At 48.8% G+C, this 20000-nt stretch overlaps 1 protein-coding gene across 1 annotated transcript in view; it reads right to left on the bottom strand.

Annotated features, from left to right (window-relative positions):
* LOC310807581 (zinc finger SWIM domain-containing protein 6-like) overlaps positions 1 to 20000 on the bottom strand; it is a gene marked incomplete at its 5' end in the record, with an annotated part of 39874 nt that overhangs the window by 12117 nt on the left and 7757 nt on the right. The window contains 3 exons of the mRNA XM_083674099.1: positions 1501 to 1651; positions 2394 to 2542; positions 3013 to 3369. Of these exons, the coding sequence (XP_083530225.1) occupies positions 1501 to 1651; positions 2394 to 2542; positions 3013 to 3369 (657 nt within the window). The remainder of the gene's footprint in view (positions 1 to 1500; positions 1652 to 2393; positions 2543 to 3012; positions 3370 to 20000) is intronic.

Genomic DNA, 20000 nt, shown 5'->3' on the forward strand with positions numbered 1-20000 from the left:
TTCAATTGGGTTTCAAATCTTTATCCAATTCTTTTTAGCAGTGACACAAAAAGCAAACTTTTGTTGTTGACGAACTATTTGAAACGGAAAATGTTGTTTGTCCTTCACGTTCAGTGAGAGAGACGCACTGCGCTTCCAGATGAGCAGGAACAAACTACACACAAAGAAAGCCTCCAAGGATGTCTGAATTAATTTACGGGATCGTTGGAGAACAGTGACACTAACAAAGAGTATCCAATAACATCCGTAACATTCAGCTAACCATGAAGGTAAAAACGTACATATTCTACAGGCCAATTATACTGGGGCATGTATACCATTCTACTGTGCTACTTGGATGGACAAAGATAGATGGAAAAAGAGAGTGGGGGGGTGGGGGTGGGGGGGATGAGAAACGGAAGAGGGGGACAGCAGGGACAGCGATAGACGGGGTGACAAGGACAGATGGAGGGAAAAAAAAAAAATGAAAAGGAAGCGTTTGCAGACAGAGATGAAGTGGGGGAGAAATGAAGGAAGGAAGGAAGGAAGGAAGGCTTTGTCTGGAAGGGAGGAGTAAAGAGGAGTGGAGTGGCTACTCTACGAAGGGGGGCACAAAAGAAGAGAGGAGGGCAACAGAAGAGAGGAGGGCAACAGAAGAGAGGAGCATTAGGCACACATCAGGGGGAGAGATAGGGCTCAGGGAGGGGGGGGGGTTGATGTAAAGACTTCAAAGTGGCGTTCCACTTCCAAAAAGTACATGGAATGAAAGCGGGGGAAAATAGCTCTACGGACTAAGTCATTCCTACACAGCAGAGTACAAGAGCCAATGCAGAACAACAACAAAACAAAGCAACAAAGAAACAAACAACATTGAAGCAACACCAACAACAAAAAAAGCGATGGCTGTTGTCGTGACAACATGCCAGTGGAATTCTGAATTCCAACTGAGCGTCTTGCAATTATGGGCAGTACAGTCAGTAATCCACTCAAAGACCCCCCGACTGGTCCCACAATGTGACAGGGGGCTGTGTGTGTGTGTGTGTGTGTGTGTGTGTGTGTGTGTGTGTGAGAGAGAGAGATAATGATGTGTGTGGCATAGGAAAAGGAAAAAGACCAACATATAATAACAAGCTAAGCTCTGTCTCTCTCTGTCTGTCTCTCTCTGTCTCTCTCTCTCTGTCTCTCTCTCTCTGTCTCTCTCTCTCTCTGTCTCTCTCTCTCTCTCTCTCTCTGTCTCTCTCTCTCTCTGTCTCTCTCTCTCTGTCTCTCTCTCTGTCTCTCTCTCTCTCTGTCTCTCTCTCTCTGTCTCTCTCTCTCTCTGTCTCTCTCTCTCTCTCTCTCTCTGTCTCTCTCTCTCTCTCTCTCTCTCTCTGTCTCTCTCTCTCTCTGTCTCTCTCTCTCTGTCTCTCTCTCTGTCTCTGTCTCTCTCTCTGTCTCTCATATGTATACATGCATGTACACACACACACCCACACACCCACACCCACACCCACACACACACACACACACCCACCCACTCACCTAGCTCGTCCCAGAGCTGTCTGTACTTGTCGGTCATGGTGGTGCCCTGCTGCCTCCACAGCGCCAGCCGAGGGTCGGCCATGAACTGTTCTGTGATCAGTGTTAACATCCGCGCTCCGTTGGAGTCTCTCATACGCAGCATCTCCCTCACCTACACATATCAGAGACAACAGGGTCAGGGTACACACACACACACACACACACACACACGTCTTTGTGATAACAGGGTCAGGGTACACGTACGCATACACATACACACACACGTCTTTGTGTGCGAGTGTGTGTGTGTGTGTATACATACTGTACATGCATGTGTAAAAAGGCTAAATGTAGGCACACATTCTCTCTCTCTCTCCCTCTCCCTCTCCCTCTCTCTCTCTTCTGGTCTAGCTATGGAGAGAACATAGCCTAGGATGTCGCCTAGGAAGTGCCAAACCTCAATCAACAATGACCCTGGACATGTCGTAGATTGAAGACCCATCTCTTCCGGCTACATCTTAACAATCCCTCCTAAAGACCTCTTCATCCCCACCACCCCCCCCCCCTGTACTAACCCTAACCCCAACCCTAGAGACCTCTTCACCTCTGTACAAGTTCTCTCCTGTTAATACTAAATAAATAAATAAATAAACAGGCTTCTGGCATTACGACTGCCTATGGCCCCTGGTGTGAGCATTGATTACTTTGTCTTATGATGACTGATGGATCGATGATTCACTTACTGAAACAAATGTATTTGTTGTAAGTCGCTTTGGATAAAGGCGTCTGCTAAATGCCATAAATGTAAATGTAATGTCAAGGGAATGGCTGTTTAGACTGGAGAGTGGCTTTGGACTTAATGCGGGTGATTGTGCACGTTTGTACGTGTGTGTATGTGTGTGTGTGTGTGTTACCTTGCTGAACAGCAGGTTGAGTTGTTTCCCAGATCCGTGGTAGCCTCCCTGGGAGAGGAACAGCTTCACCTGCTCCTGGACCTGCTCCTCATCCAGGTGCCAACAGTTCTCATCGTCAACACTGGCCCCTGCCGTGGGGTCTGGGGCTCCTACACACACACACACACACACACACACACACACACAACAGAAATACACACGGTAAGACACTCATGTCTATTGCAGGATATTTAGTAGATGTTCTCAGTTGCTCTCTCTCTCTCTTTCTCTCGAGCTGCTCTCTCAACTCTCTCTTCCCAGCTCTCCCTCCCTCTCTCCCCTCTCCTCTCTCCCTTCCCCTCTCTTCCCAGCTCTCCCTCCCCCTCTCTTCCCAGCTCTCCCTCCCCCTCTCTCCTCCTCAGAGGTAAATAACAGGTCTACAGTGTTGATTAGCGGGGGACACCATCTCTCCTTTACAGGCAGGATCACACTAATGAGCTGCATTGATCTGTCAAGCCTCTGCCTTTATCATGCCATCAATTCCTGCAGCAGGGTGCAAGCACACACACACACACACACCACACACACACCACACACACCCAGATCACACACAGATCACACACAGATCACACTCACTCACCGTGGACCTGGTTGATCTCCGAGTTCTGTGACAGGATCTCGTCTGCCAGCTTCTGAGCCGTGGGTAGCACCTCCGTGTGGTGCACCGATATCAAATACTGGACAAACTTCTGCAGCTGGTCTCGGCTCATCTGGAAAAGCGTTTCTGAAATGGGCAGGTGCAGTTTGACCTGCTCGGGCTTCCGTACGCGGTACAGGGACAGCGCCACCACGTGGGCGCAGTAGAAGATGTCCTTGTTGCCGCAGGTGCACGTAACCGCGGTGATCTTGCAGCGGTCGAAGCTGACGCTCACACTGCAGACGAGCTCGGGCGTGGTGGGCGTGGCCGGGTCTGTGACCGTACCACTCAGATGGAAACCTGGGGGGGGAAGGGGGGGGGAGAGAGAGATGGATTAATGAATGGAATGGAATGAAGAATGGTGTCAAAACGTGTGTTTGACCCTATGAGGCCTTTCACACTATTGTGCTGATCTGATCTGAACTGGACTACTACTATGCAGGCTAGGATATACAGTACCAGCCACAAGTTTGGACACACCTTCTCATTCAATGGTTTTTCTTTATTTTATTTTTTTTATTATTTTCTACATTGTAGATTAATATTGAAGACATCAAAACTATGAAGGAACACATATGGAATTATGTAGTAAAATAAAAAGTGTTAAACAAACCAGAATATGGTTTATATTTTAGATTCTTTAAAGTAGCCACCTTTTGCTTTGATGACAGCTTTGCACACTCTTGGCAAGGAGTGTCCAAACTTTTGACTGGTACTGTATGTTTTTAGGGCATTTCTGCTTTATTGGGATAGAGACAGTAGAGATTGACAGGAAGGATGGGAGAGAGAGAGGAGGGATGACATGCAGGATAGGTCGAGGGTCGGAATCGAACCAGGAACCTTGCGGTTACGTGGTAAGCGCATTAGTGTGCTACGCCACTAAGCGCCCCCAGAGATGGAGATTTAACATTTCAACAAGGGTATTAAGTCACCCCAACGTGCTCACTAGTAATATTGTGTGTCCATGTTACAGCAAAAACGCGTGGGGCGTACCGAAGCCTCATCACAAATCCAGGTAAAAGTTCAAGTGACAGCAACAACAAAGAAGATGTTTAAATTCAGTTGAACTTGTTTATTAATAATTGCACTTATCCTTTGTTTTTGAGTTTCATTTTGTTATGTCCCATTTCAATTGGGATGTAACAAAACACAGTGCATTGAGTCCCAGAATTACATGCATCTCTATGTACGTACATACATACATATGTACACACACACACGCACGCACACACGCACGCACACATGCACACACACACACACCATTCTTTAGAGAGAGAGAGGTTTTATTGAATTAACAAATTGAGCTCGTATTGAATTAAATCATTGGAGCCATCTCCTGTCCAGAATTACAGGCCTAGTTCAAGCACAATAAGCCTTTAAAAGAGATCCAGCTGGACACAGTCAACAGACTACACTCCCATGCTCTCCTACCATGAAAGCATGACCGCAAACAGCACCAACACATCCTACTGTAGAACAATGAACTGAAATAGGCCTGAGTGAAATCTAGAGAGGGCAGGTCAGGACAGCAAGGAAGGAGACACAGCAAGAGATAGGCTCAACTGTGTATGTGTATCAATAATGGAGCCTCTCATTTGAATAGCGTTTGATCTTCTCCTGACTGTGCTTCCAGAGGCTGGGGTCATTATGCATGTATGAATATTCATGAGCAGGGCGGGGCTGTGAGTGCTAGTCTAAAACACACATTGATGAGCATATGAAAGAGACACACGCACACGCGCGTGCACACACATACACAGAAAGAGAGAGACACACACACAGAGACACACACACACAGAGACACACACACACACAGAATGAGTTCATGCATTTATTAATACAGGGGGAGGGGCCAGAGAGAGATAAGGTTATGAATTCATTTATGCGCTTAGGAGATGGGAAAATACGCTGGGGCCAAATGAAGACATACATCTATAAATACGCTTATCAAAGGACTGTGCTTTGCGCTGATAGCAAGCATGGATTAACATGGATATCAAAGCCACCGCTCCTTAGCATGGGGCCCTGCATTCGGGGGAGGAGAGTTGAATATTTCATGGTGTAAAGATAGTGTGAGATAGAATGGCCTCCGGATGCCGATCTGAGGCCAGTTTTGTATTGTGTCCTCCTGATGGTTAGGGTTAGGGTTAGGGTTAGGGAGGGTCAGGGTTAAGGTTAGGGTTGGGGAGGGTTAGGGAGGGTCAGGGTTAAGGTTAGGGTTAAGGGAGGGTCAGGGTTAAGGTTAGGGTTGGGGAGGGTTAGGGTTAGGGTTAAGGGAGGGTCAGGGTTAAGGTTAGGGTTGGGGAGGGTTAAGGTTAGGGTTGGGGTTAGGGTTAGGGAGGGTCAGGGTTAAGGTTAGGGTTGGGGAGGGTTAGGGTTAGGGAGGGTCAGGGTTAAGGTGGGTTAGGGTTAGGGTTAGGGAGGGTCAGGGTTAAGGTTAGGGTTGGGGAGGGTTAGGGTTAGGGTTGGGGAGGGTTAGGGTTAGGGTTAAGGGAGGGTCAGGGTTAAGGTTAGGGTTGGGGAGGGTCAGGGTTAAGGTTAGGGTTGGGGAGGGTCAGGGTTAGGGTTAGGGTTAAGGGAGGGTCAGGGTTAAGGTTAGGGTTGGGGGAGGGTCAGGGTCAGGGTGAACCTTCTACCGTGGGTGTAAATATGAGGGTAGAGTAGAGTGGTAGAGTAGAGTGGTCACGTCCTTAAATGTAGGCTAGCCTTGGCTATGCCCTTAGGGTTACCATGGATACGTACTCTGTGTGTGTGTGTGTGTGTAGTCCAGCCTTCCCCCAGTGCATCCACGGTCCAGAGAGGGGAGTTACAGAACATCAGAAACATGTGGCGCCCTCTGAGACTTGGCCAGTGAACACACACGCACACGCACACGCACACGCAAACGCACACGCACACGCACACCTAAAATCACAAACTGAGACTCAATTTAATGACTGGACACAAATGGGAATGAATGGGAAAGGTAATCAAACTAAAGTTCTTAACTACTTTTTCAAAAGGTGTTCGAAAAGACTTCTGCTGTGAGACCCTTTAGTGGGCACAGCCCCTCCTTCCCTTCCTCCCTCCTTCCCTTCCTCCCTCCTTCCCTTCCTCCCTCCTTCACTGTGTTCTTTCTTTCACTTGAACCCGCTGCCTCTTCCTCTGACAGATGGGTAAGTAATGAGTTTCACCTCTCTCCTGTCCACTCGTCTGGGCAGCAGAAACTGCCCCCCACGCCAAAAAATGCCCTTTTAATTTAGCCAAGTGCTGAGCACAGGGGTATTACTGTTTACACACACACACACACACACACGCAAGCACACACACACACACACACACGCACACACACACATGCAAGCACACACACACACACACATACACACACATACATACACACACACACACACACACACACACACACACACACACACACACACACACACACGCAAGCACACACACACGCAAGCGCACACACACACGCAAGCGCACACACACACGCGCACAAGCAGACACGCGCACGCACACACGCACGCACACACACACTCCCCCCTTCCTCCATCTCTCTCTTCGTCCCATGACTACTATGAAACCCTCAGTGTCTCATGTGCTAGCTATTAGCCCTTGAGCCCCCCTCCCTCCACGGCCCCAGCCCCCTCCCTCCACGGCCCCAGCCCCCTCCCATAGTGGTGCTCAGGGGCCGTTCCTCTGAACGTCAGAGGCCAGGGCATGCTTTCAAAGGAACCGTGGAGGCCATATTTAGAAACAAGGCCTCTGTGAGGTTGCCCTAGAAATCCCTCATGACCGCCCTGATGAAATCACATTTGGCTCCAAGCGGAATCTGTGTGTGTGAGAGAGGATGGGTGTGTGTGTGTGTGTGAGAGAGGATGCATGTGTGATTGTGCACGATGGACTGTGTGTTTATGTGTGTGACTGATATGTGCAAACCCACAGCAGCCCCCAGACCACCCATACACATCAAAGTACCCCCTCCTCCTCCTCCTCCTCCTCCTCCTCCTCTCTCTGCTTTTGAAATCGTATAAGTGCCGATAAGCTAGTGAGCTCTCTCTCTCTCTCTCTCTCCTGACCATCAACAACCCACTTCTTCCTCCCATTCAAAAACAAGAGGGCCCCCGAAATACCCAGACCCTCCTCCTCTAGTTTCAAGGAAGAGAGAGAGAGGCCACATCTCCTAAAACTCCAACCCACGACCCAGCCTAGGGTAGGAGGAATGTATGCTTTATATGGACTGGTCCCGTCATAAAGTTGGGTTTGGCTATATTGGCATAGCGCTCCCCACATTAGGAAACCCAGTAGAGGGTGGGAGGTGTGCTTGCCTAAGCACAAAAGCTCTCAGTGTGGAACCTCTGGGGCAAATTAGATTGAGCATCATACATATATTTCCCCCCCGATCGAATTAAGATTCCAAGTCAATGGAGGAAATTCAGGCCCCAGCATCGGGCGGGTCATTAACATTACTTACTGAATTGGTTCATGAGTGACGGTCACCAGAATCTAATATGGCACACACACCACAGTAGTGCCAAGTCCAGACCTCTGTGTGTGTGTGTGTGTGTCAGAGAGAGAGGGGGGGGGGGGGGGGGTAAAGAGTGAGAGAGTTGAGTTGAGGCCCATTCACTCTCCAATTCAGCTTTGAGCAGCTAATCACATTACCACACAGGGAGCATCTCAGTCCAACTGGGCACCAAAAGGCCACTGCTGCTGCTAGCGCCGGGGCTAGGCTAGTTTCATTCCAGGAACACGACAGACGGGGATCCTATGATAACCAGAGGGATCCTATTAGAACCAAAAGGGTGTCCTGTGATATCTGAAGAGCGTGTTGCTAGTCTGGAATTCCATTCCAGTCAGGGGACCTGAAATGAGAGCTGACCACGGAGGAATGGCACTGCTCTGAGCCAGACCAACACACTCTCTAATAAATGGCCTGGGTACGGCTATAGGGCAGCAGAGGGGGCGGAACCAGAGAGCCAGAATAGTGGGCTAAGTGAGGTTGCATTGTAATTTGATAAGAGGAGAGCTGCAAATCCTTTGATGAGCGAGTTTTCTAGTGTTCAAAGGAATTCGATATTAGCAGTCCTCAGTTGAGATCTCTGACTGTTGACAACCTGACAACTTGACATCACAAGACAGGATTGCCTATTCCCACTCAAAGGATTAGCCAAACTACACACACCTAGGCTAGATCTCTCCCAGTGCAGTACTACTGTGTACCACGGTAAAGAATGGATGGTAAAGGAAAGACTGAGGGAGGTTTTAGCATGTGTAGTCTTCACATATGAACAGCCATATATAAATGTGAGGGGGAAGGAGGTAAGACGGGTTACTCTCGGGAGTGTGTGTGTGTGTGTGTGTGTGTGTGTAATAGTGGACTAGCAGGTGTGTGTGTGGTCCTATAGAGGAAGCCCCCACACAGAGACCATAAACACAGATCAATCCAATTCAGCAGGGGACCTTGCTCCAGGCGTGGTGTGTGTGTGTGTCTGTGTGTGTGTGTGGCAAGCTGGAATAACACAGCTGAACACCGAGGGCGGCCATTTAATGCCACGAACCCTCTGACGGAGCAAAGGCCTCGTCCTCTGCAGGTGTGGTTTCATCACACACACACAGACAGGCACAAAGACAGAGAGACACACACACACGCACACACACACACACTTTAAATTCCATGTCAATTTACTTCTACATGAGAATTTGACAGCGAATCTGCATATTAATCATAGTGTGTGTGTGTATGTTTGTGTGTGTGTCGTGCGCGTTAATGGCCCTGCGTGATCGAAGGTGTCATCGCCCGCCTGCTGAAACGACAGTCGACTGCGGGTCCATCCGGGTGAAGCCGCCACTTAGTTGCCATGCGATATGTCAAGAATGACTTGCAATTTCCAAACTATCACTTACAAAATGGATTCTAATTTTGTTGGAGCCGACTGTCAGGCCAGGCTTGTTCCCCTGCCAGCCTGAGTGATTCCGCTGGTTGGCATGAGGAGTGCTGTCTGGGCAGCAACACCAGTAGGTTCTATTGAATGATTTGGACAGCAGGGCTTGAGAAGTGTCTCAAACTGGACTGTGACATACAGTGCTGCTTGAAAGTTTGTTGAACCCTACAGGGATGGTCATTATTTTTGTATAAAATATTAAAATGAACTGATAAAATCTTTATCTAAATCCCCAATTCGTAATAAAGACATTCCAAATAAAGGAGACACAGAGAAAAAATTGATATTTTCTTTGTTTATTTAATGAAAGTGGTTTATTTAACAAAAACTCTGATTTCATATGTGCAAAAATATGTGAACCTCTTCAGTCAATAGGTTGTGGCACCTCCATTACCAGCGATAACTTGTCTCGTATAGCCACTAATCAGTCTCTGACATCTGGTTTGAGGGATTTTTGCCCACTCCTCCTTACAGAACTCAGCCAATTGAGTGAGGTTTGAGGGGTGTCTGGCATGAACTGCCCGCTTCAGGTCCTGCCACAGCATCTCAATTGGATTTAGGTCAGAACTTTGACTTGACCAATCCAAAACACAAATCTTCTTTCTCCTGAGCCATTCTTTGGTAGATTTGCTTGAATGCTTTGGGTCGTTGTCTTGTTGGAAGACCCACTTTCAGCTCAGCTTCAGCTCCTTGACTGATGACTTGACGTTCTTTTCAAGAATCTCCTGGTATGCCTCAGAATTCATGATTCCCTTAATGATGTGGAGTTGTCCAGGTCCAGAGGAGGAAAAACAGCCCCAGATCTTGACATTCCCACCACCATACTTGACAGTTGGGATACGGTTCTTTTGGTGGTAGGCAGTGTTGGGTTTTCGGCAAACATAGTGGTTTTGATCATGACCAAAAAGGTCAATTTTGGACTCATCTGTCCAGAAAACAGACTTCCAGAAACCTTCAGGCTTGTCCAGGTGGTCTCTGGCAAAGTTATGACAGTTAAGAGGCAGTTTGGTTCTTTTTTGACAGCAGAGGCTTCTTCCTAGCAACCCTCCCATGAATGCCATTACGATTCAGATTCAGTGTTCTTATTGTTGAAGCATGCACAGTTACCTGAGATGCAGCAGGGAGGTCTGCAAATCTCTAGATATTATATTTGGGTTGGCTTTTACCTGATTTATTATTTTTCTTGTGGCTCTTGGGGATATTTTGGAAGGCCGTTCACGAGTTGCTGTCATGTTAAATGCTCTCCATTTGTAAATGATTTGCCTCACAGTGAACTGATGGAGCTCAAATCTTGAGATGATATTATAGCCTTCCCCAGACTGACATGCTCTCACTACCCTCTTCCTGATGTCCTCTGACATCTCCTTTCCTCTCGACATGGTGTGTTTTGCATTCACCTGTATGGGTAAGACAAAACTGACCAGGTTTCTTATGTCTATTTATCAGTGTCCTGCCCAAACTCCTTCCTAAAGATCTCTCCATTGGTCCATTTGGTACCCAATTATTTACCCACCTGATTCTACTTACCTACTTGATTTAACCAATGCAACTTGGGGTTCACTTATTTTTGCACCTGCCCTAATTTCTTTATAATTTAGATTTTCTACTACACGCATGATTTCCTCTAAACCAACATATGGAATTGGTAAACATAAACCTGTTATGTCAGATAAAAAAGACTATAAAAAAATCTATAATTGCACAAGGGGTTCACATACTTTCAAGCAGCACTGTACATGGTCCTGTGTAGCTCAGTTGATACAGTGTTGGTACAACCTAGTAAAGCTTAGGTTGTGGGTTCAATTCCCACTAGGACCACATATACAGTACCAGTCAAAAGTATGGACACAAGAGTGTGCAAAGCTGCCAAGGCAAAAGGTGGCTACTTTGAAGAATCTAATATATAAAACATATTCTGGTTTGTTTAACACTTTTTTTGTTTACTAACATAATTCCATATGTGTTCCTTCATAGTTTTGATGTCTTCAATATTAATCTACAATGTAGAAAATAATAATATATATATATTTTTTTTTAAAACATTGAATGAGAAGGTGTGTCCAAACTTTTGACTGGTACTGGTACAAAAGATGCAGAAATGTGCAGTCTTGTGGGTCCCACTGGTGCTGTCCAACACCAAATCAACTATCTTGGTTATTCAGAGCATATGCCTATGGAGCGGAGCAAAGAAAACAAGGCTGCATTATTTTCTTATTTCTGTGCTATGACGTAGCCACACCATTGAGTGATGGGATGACCAGCCGACTGGAAGACAATTCACTCACCAGCCTCTTTGGTCACACGGCTATCACACTGCATGGCCGTGTACCTACAGGATTGCCCGTGAGTGAAACGTCTTGCTTGGGTGAAGCTGAAACATCTCCGAGGTCATTTCACCTCCCGTGGTGATGTCACACCGGTATCCCCAAGTCTACCTTAAAACGATACATCCACTAGCTTATATCCACTAGCATCTCCGAGGTCATTTCACCTCCCGTGGTGATGTCACACTGGTATCCCCAAGTCTGCCTTAAAACCATACGTCCACTAGGCGTATAGTACATAGAAGGAAGTCAGATGCAGACCTCATTAGTTTGCGCGCAATGACCTATAGAAATGAGAATGTGTGTAATCATGAGGAGAGGGCCCCCGAGGAGTCTCTTAGCTGGAGATGAATGTAACAGGGATCCATTGAAAAGCCATTGTCTGCTCTTCAAGGCCTGAATGTGCTTCTAATGAGGGACCTCCACACCAGGGAATGGATTAGAAGAACACTGCCATGAAGGATGTAGCACGGAGGGTAAATGAGGCTGGCTACCACAGGCTCTATCCCAGCTGATACTGTGGAAATGTGACACAAAGACCAAAGGAGAGTAATTGGAGAAACTATTCTCCATGGTGGGAAAAGAAAAAACATGAAATATGAAGAACATTGTTGGGTTCAGTGACTGAGCAGCATGACATTAACATCAAATACATCTATAAAGGTCTTAAATAAATGTGCACACACGATTTCCATTTCCATCCGAGAGTCTGGGAGGAGCAGGAGAAATGTGTGTGTGTGTGTGTGTGTGTGTGGTTGAGGGTTACTTTACTCGCCTGAGCCAGGAAGTAACCTTCCACCGGCCCCTCCTATTGCGTTCGAGTCACCCGACACACTGCACTACACACACACACACACACACACACACACACACACACACACACACACACACACACACACACACACACACACACACACACACACACACACACACACTCCTTCAGTCAGCCTCCTACACACACAGCCCCTCCTCTTTTTATTCTTCCTCTCTCCAATAAGCGACTCCTCCCCGTTCTCCCCCTCCCCCTGACACACACACACACACACACACACACTCTCTCTCTGTGCTGCCTAGCCCTAAGCTGACCCACTGTGTGTGTGCTGACGTCACGCACCAGACGAGGAGAGGCACCATTCCAGACACACACACACACACGCACATACACAACACACACACACACACACACAGGCCCCAGATGAGGGGGAAGCTGCATTCCAGTGCTGCTGACACACACACACACACACACACACACACACACGCCGGTGGGAAGCATGAGGAGCACTCAGCTGTAGCGAGGGGGAGGGGGTGGGGGGGAGGGGGGGAGGAAGGGGGAGGTTTGGCCGGGAGCCAGCGTTCCTCTGAGCTCAGCACTTCCCCTTTCAGCTCCAGCCAGCCGCCCGTTCGTTGCCTCCGACTTAACCCCTTCCTGCCTGGAGTCACCCGTGCCACCGACTGTTCAGTGTTCACCAACGCATCCACATTTTACACATTAACCCCCCAACCGCCATGCTTGTTCCAATTTCACACCAACACTGGCCCAATGCATTCACATGCCAATCTAACACACATACGCGCGCACACACAAACACACACTCACACCCCCCTTCTCCACAAAGAGAGGGGGGGGGGGGGGGGGGGGGGATGAAGCATTTCCAGGAAACGACTACAAAAAAGTCTTAACCCATTCCATTCCAGGTTCTCTTCGGTTCTCTATTGATTCACTGAATCCTACCAGAGGACGCTGCTCAATACCATCGCCTCCCATCGCCGTTCTGCCCTAAAAGACACAAACATCCCTCAAAACACACTTCCTGGGAACACTTAAAAAAAACCGGCCTGGTTTGGAGTAAAATCTCTCAAAAAAGGACAAAAGAGGCCTGCGACACCACAGCACCACAACAATAAGTCATATATTCATTAGCAATTAGATGAGTTATTCATCTCCAAACACTGACTGGCGGCCTCGGGCACAGATTAGTTTGCATACGAAATCATGAAGCACACCATATGCTATGAAAACACAGTGCCTAGCCCTAGACACATCACTGCGCTTACTTTCCCTCCTGCCCTGCATACACACATACACACACACACACACACACACACACACACACACACACACACACACACACACCCGAACAAGCCCCTCTCTTCTCTCTATGTAGGCCAAACCAATCACCTCCTACTGTCCGGTGAGATTGGAGGGGTAATGCATCAGACGTAGCGTAGCGTAGCGTCCCCCCCCACCAACCCCCACCCCCCCAAACTGAGAGGAGAAGTGTCCGTCCTCACACTTAACACTAGCAGACACACCAAGTGATGGGGAGGGAGGGAGTAGAGGGGGAGGGAGGGAGGGATGGAGGGAGGGGCGCTCTCACGTTTAATATCACTTGACACGCGTCATCCAGCATCTCTCAAAGCGCCGCTGAGCCAGTGTCAAAGCCTCGTCCGTCACTCACGCACACACACACACACGCACGTGCACACACGCACACACAGACACAGGAGTGAGCACGCGTACGTACGTACGCACGTACGCACGCACACACACAGATCAAACAAAGAGAAACCAAAGACAAACAGCCCAGGAGCCCTGCGCTCCAAACGACAGGATGGGGGGGGAGAGAGAGAGAGAGAGAGAGTCTTTGATGTTAAGAACATTGTTTAAAGGACAGGCTATAAATGGAGCATTAACATCCACTCTCAACACCGTAAGCATCTAACATTACATACCATACTTAGACCTCACACAGAAAGGAAGAAGACTACTGACTAGATCAATGACTTAAGAAGAGGACCCTACCAGGACAGGGAACTAGGCCCAAGCATTCCAAACAGGGCTGGAGCTCCTCCCCACCGTTAGTCTCATCTACCAGCCAAACACAACTGAGCCAAACACAACCTACACCCAGACACGCGTCTCTGTTTCACCAGAAATGACTCAAATGTCACTTAAACAGCTGGCTTTCCGTTGGCCACTGAGAGGGATGGCACACCGCTGGACAGCAGGGAGACGCATCACCCTACAGCTCTTCTGTTGACACCTGGATCGCCATGACAACATGTCTGCCTGCGTGCCTCGTGGCTGGCTTTGTTTGTGCCATTCTGCCACGCTACCCTCACCCCCCCTCAACCACCCCCCGGTGACACAAACGCATGCATGCATGCACAAACACACACACGCATGCACAGACATACAGACACAGAAGAGTCCCCATTGCCAACATAGCCCATCCAGTGTACCAGTACACAATAGTGTATCAAAAGGCTAAGTTACTGACTATTTGGACTAAGTGACTATTGTTCTACATTTAGGCTTCAGTTCCATCACCCTATGAAACAAAGGGCACCAGATAAACCTGCCATTTGTGATGGTACACTGACTAAGTAGACGGGCCTTGGACAGGGGGGTACAACGCAGTGTCAAGGCAGCATTAATGGGGGGGGGGGGGGGGGACGACTATGTGAAGACCCCCTCCTGTCTGTAAGACGGCAGCCATCCATGAATTAGGTCAATGAGATTTGCCCAAATTAGGTCAGTTGGAGTCAGTAGTGCCATCCTGGACAGCCAGGGAAGGAGGGAGGAAGGGAGGGAAGGGGACAAGCGGGGTTAGGAGAGCAGAACCAAGCAGCTTACTTCAGTCGAGCTCATCATATTCATTATACAGTTAATTAGGCTAGTGCTGGGGGCCAACACACACACACACACACACACACACACACATACTACAGCAAAGTAGCTAACTCAGTCAAGAGTCAACACAAACAGGAAAACTTCTCCTTTACAACACCAATGTTTGTTCTGAAAAAAACAAAAACACATTTTCCTCCACAAATATCCCTGTGATCAGATACACTGCGCATCACAGCTTTGTTTTTTGACTGAAAAAGCTTTTGAAAACCAGTCAACTTCAGTTACACCGCTTATGAATCGCATCGCACCCCCCCCCCCTCCCTCCTCCTCCCCATCCCTGTTTGGTTGTTTTCTTTCTTATCATCTTTTTCTGTTTCATTTCTTCATTATTTTTTTTCCCTTCTTCTTCTCGGTGTAGCATTTTGCAAGACTCCATATCGGGCGTGTGTGTGTGTGTGTGTGTGTGTGTGTGAGGTTGTTGTGCGTTGTCGTTGTTAATAAACGGCCTTGCAGAGAAGAGCCTTTGAAGTCGACGACAGGTTTGATTCCCTTTCATGGTGTCTGGCTGTCGATGCCTGGTTTGAACCGCTCCCAGGGAGAGAGGGAAAAAAAAGTGCGACTCAAGAGGAAACTTTGAAAGTTTTCCCCCCAAAAAACGACAACAACAGCAACAACAAAAGATTGTGTCAAAATATGGCCTGCCTAATTATCCGTGTTGAGTGGCTAGGTGTTCTAGAATACAACAGTGTCACGTCAGTGGTGGATAAAAGTGGGAAGGGAGGGGTGTGTGTGTGTGTGTGTGTGTGTGTGTGTGTGTGTGTCCATCACACCGTGCCCTAGCCGCGGGGGCTCTGATTCCTCCCTCTGTCAGTACTCCGACACTGCTGGACTCGCTACAGTTGGGTGTCAAAGAGAGAGGCAACAAACTGACAGGTGTCCTCAGCGGGCGACGTCTCGTCACTGACGTGTGATGGAAGGAAGAGGGGCCTGGCTCTAATCAAAGGATCACGCAGCTCCAGTCTGACAGGGATGGGGGACAAAGGCACTCCCCCTCTGGGCAGCGGTCAAACTCAAGCTCCTGGTCTGCCTGGGGTCTTGACGAGGCCTGCTTCTCCTGCCATTGTGCTTCCCAAACCTCCCCTGCTGCCAATCACATGTCACATGGTTGATTCTCAGTGGGTGTGAGTGTGTGTTGTGTGTGTGTGTATATATATATATATATGTGTGTGAATGTGCATGTTTGTATGTGTGTGTGTGTTTGTATGTGTGTGTGTGTTTGTATGTGTGTGTGTGTGTGTGTGTGTGTATATGTGTGTGCATGTGCATGTTTGTATGTGTGTGTGCGTATGTTTGTATGTGTGTGTGTGTGTACATGTGTATGCATGTGTGTGTGTACATGTGTATGCATGTGTGCATGTGTGTGTGTACATGTGTATGCATGTGTGCATGTGTGTGTGTGTGTGTGTGTATGCATGTGTGTGTGTACATGTGTATGCATGTGTGCATGTGTGTGTGTGTGTGTGCATGTCCTGTACGGTAACACATAGCCAGGACCAGGCATAGTAAGAGATAAGCCAGGGGACGAAGCCTGGGCTAGCCAATCACTGGGCAGTACCGGCCCCACCAACAGGGAAGAGCTGGAGGCTGGAGCCAAGACTAAACCTGGGGCCATAGAGAACAAGAGCTAGGGGCCAGATCTGGGGAGCTTATCCCCACAAGGCCCATGCAGGACCAGAGCTAGGGGCCAGATCTGGGGAGCTTATCCCCACAAGGCCCACGCAGGACCGGAGCTAGGGATCCAGGAGCCAATGCTAGGGGCCAGAGGAGGGGAGGAGGGAAGGAGGCAGGGAAACTGGGGCCCACAGTCAGCTGTTCCCATGGCCAGCAGCTGGAAAGGAAAGAAGGATAGAGGGGAGGAAAGAGAAGAGAGAGAGAGAGAGAGAGAGAGATAATGGAGGTTTGGAAGCTGGACAGTGGAAAACCCATTAAGATTCCTATGAGAGAGAAAACACAGCACTCAGAGCAGACTGACTGACAGAGGGTGGTTAGGCTTCCTCTCTCATGCTTCCTACTCCCTCCCCCTCTTCCTCCTCCTCCTCTTCCTCTATCCATCACTGCTTTATTATTCTCATCCTCCCTACCCAGTTGTGACTCTGCAACAGTCGAGCTATTCATTACGTCTGACCTGCAACCATGACCCCAAACACACACGCAGCTCCCAAACAGGTGCCCCACACACACACACATACACACACCACACACAGAAAATGCAATTGAGCTTTCTGTGAGGAGGAGGAGGGGGGAGGGAAAAAGGAGAGTCACTCCAACAGACTGGGGGAGGGATGAAGGAAAGAGAAAGGGAGAGAGGGAGGGCCTGAGAAGGAGAGAGAGAGAGAGAGAGAGAGAGAGAGAGAGAGAGAGAGAGAGAGAGAGAGAGAAGAGAGGAGAAAGTGTTGAAAGGGGGAGAAACACAATTAAGGCAGAGCACATACGTGCCTTGTTTCAATAAAAGTGGTGAAATGAGATTTGGAGTGGGAGCTTGGGAGGGTGAGGGTGAGGGTTTGCCACGGGGCAAGCTGCCGCTGGTAGAAAAGCACTCTGCGGCCCATTATATTCTGTTCAGCTGTGCCAGTCGCCTGTGATAAAAGCATTTGTCTATGCATTAGTGGGTGAGTCAGCAGTTTCAGCCTCCACAGGTGGACTACACTCATAACGACACACTGAATATCAATGAAGGGGGCCTTCTTAATGCACATGTCAATTACTTTTTGCTACCCCTCCCCCTCCTCCTCCTCCTCCTCCTCCTCCCCTTTCTACTTTACAAATGACTTGATTTGTTCCCTCTCCTCAAGCAAAACTGTCACCTGTACCTTATCTTTCCTCTCCTGTCCTCCTCTCATCTCCTCCTCCTCTCGTTTTTTTAACCACACCTCCTCTTCTCCGTCTCCCCCTCCCCATCAAATGAAACTCACACCTTCTCCTCTCTCTTATCACAGTCTCCATCTCCCTTTCATCTCCTCCCTCTCCACCCCCCTCTCCTGCTAGCTCCTCCCCTCACTGTGAGGGGAAGGCCTAATAGATCCTCCTTTACTCCTCTCTCCCCCTCTCTCCCCCTCCATCCCCCTCTCCTGGTCCTTCCTCACCTCACTGTGAGGGTTAGGCCTAACAGATCCTCCTTCACTCCTCTCCTCTCCTCTCCTCTCTCTGTCCCCCTTTCCTCCCCTCCCCTCTGTGAAGTCTAATGGTAGAGGGAGTCAGTGTGGAATATAGATCAGTGGGAGATGGATTGAGCACCAGGAGCTCCAGTCGGTCCCGCAGGTCCCAGACCAGAGATTAACTAAATATTAGCTGACAGAAACAGAGAGAAAGACCCAGCTGCTGCCTGCAGGACAATGGAGACTGCTTTTATCCTCTGCTCACTAGAGGAGGAGGAGACACACACACACACACACATACACACACACACACACACACACACACACTACACACACACTACACACACACAATACACACACACACACACACACACACACACACACACACAATACACACACACAGTCCCGGGGCATCCTGGGAAAACCAGTCCGCTAATCACATTCTCTCCTCCCCCTCTCGGCCAGGGCGGATGGAAGGAGGAAAAAAGGAATAAATCTTTATTAGGAGACGTGTCGCTGCTCTATCGATCCGCCTGCCCGCCCGCTTCATCCCTCCATCCCTCCATCCCTCCCTCCCCCACCTCTCTTTCTTTGGTGTTTTTTTAAGCATGTGTCCGCTATCTGCTCCAATCGAGTCTGACTGTACATCAGAGAGTGGGCCATTACCCATCTCTCCCTGGGCTGCACTGTCGTGGGGAGGAGGGCGTGAGTGGATATGGCCGCCCGGGGGGACAGGCGGCCAGGCAGCCAGGCAGCCAGGCAGCCAGGCAGGCAGGCAGGCAGGCAGCCAGGCAGGCAGTCAGGCAGGCAGTCAGGCAGAGCAAGCTGCTGAACCACACCGCACAGAAATCCGACCGGAACACTACGAGGCTACACCATAGAAACAGACAAAGTAGAACACACAGCTCCACAGGCATAGATATACACCCACCAAATATCCACCAAATGTGGTAGCATACTGGAAACCCATAATGTTGAATGTAGTAGATCACTGAGAACATTCCTAATGGTAGACCAAATACTGCCACAGTGGCTCTGGCTCTCGCCTGACCACAATAAACAGAGAATATCTAAAAGTGGAAACAGGGCGACAGACCCTCAGGTTGGGCCTGTGGTAGTGGAGCAGAGGGGATTTCCTGTTTCCTGTGGGACACAGGAAGTAGTATGGAAACATGCTGTATATCTAGATGGGCGAGTGTAAATAAGATATGAGCTTCTGTTGCACTGCTTGGTTTTGGTTTTGAAACTAGGAAAACCGAGAAGAGGACCGTGAGAGAGAGAGAGAGAGAGAGAGCAGAGGAGGAGAATGTGAGAATAAAGAGAAGCAGAGAGAGAGAGAGAAGAGAAGAGAAGAGAAGAAAGAGAGAAAGAAGAGTTGAGAAAAGAAGAGAAAATAATCGAGAAAGGGGGAGAGAGAGAGAGAGAGAGAGAGAAGCGGAGAGAAAGAAACTCTTTTGGAAAGAACTCTTCAGAAGGCCAAACAAAATTCCAACGCCCCTTAAAAGCCCCCCCTCCCCCCTCCCTCCCTCCCTCCCTCTCATGCCTGAAGAGGCAATTCACTTCTATTCAGTTCCCCTAGCACAGAGAGGTGAATGCATGTCTGACATGCCACACAGCCACGACATGTTCTTCTGAACAGGCCGAGCCAGGGGCACCTCTCACGGCGACAAAGACCTCTCTCTGTACGGCCCAGAGACTCCACCCTCTCCTAAAAATGGCAAAGACGTTACTGATTTATCATTGGGTTGAAACGACCAATGCCCAACAATACCCTTGGTCTCATCACCGCCACAACACCACAGCACTGCTGCCTCCATGTAAACAAACAACCCCCCTTTTTCCTTGAGTTTGGCTCCGTTTGTTACAAACCATTATGGATAGTGTG

Source organism: Argentina silus, assembly GCF_951799395.1.
Source record: "Argentina silus genome assembly, chromosome: 7".
In the NCBI taxonomy this organism is placed as follows: domain Eukaryota; kingdom Metazoa; phylum Chordata; class Actinopteri; order Argentiniformes; family Argentinidae; genus Argentina; species Argentina silus.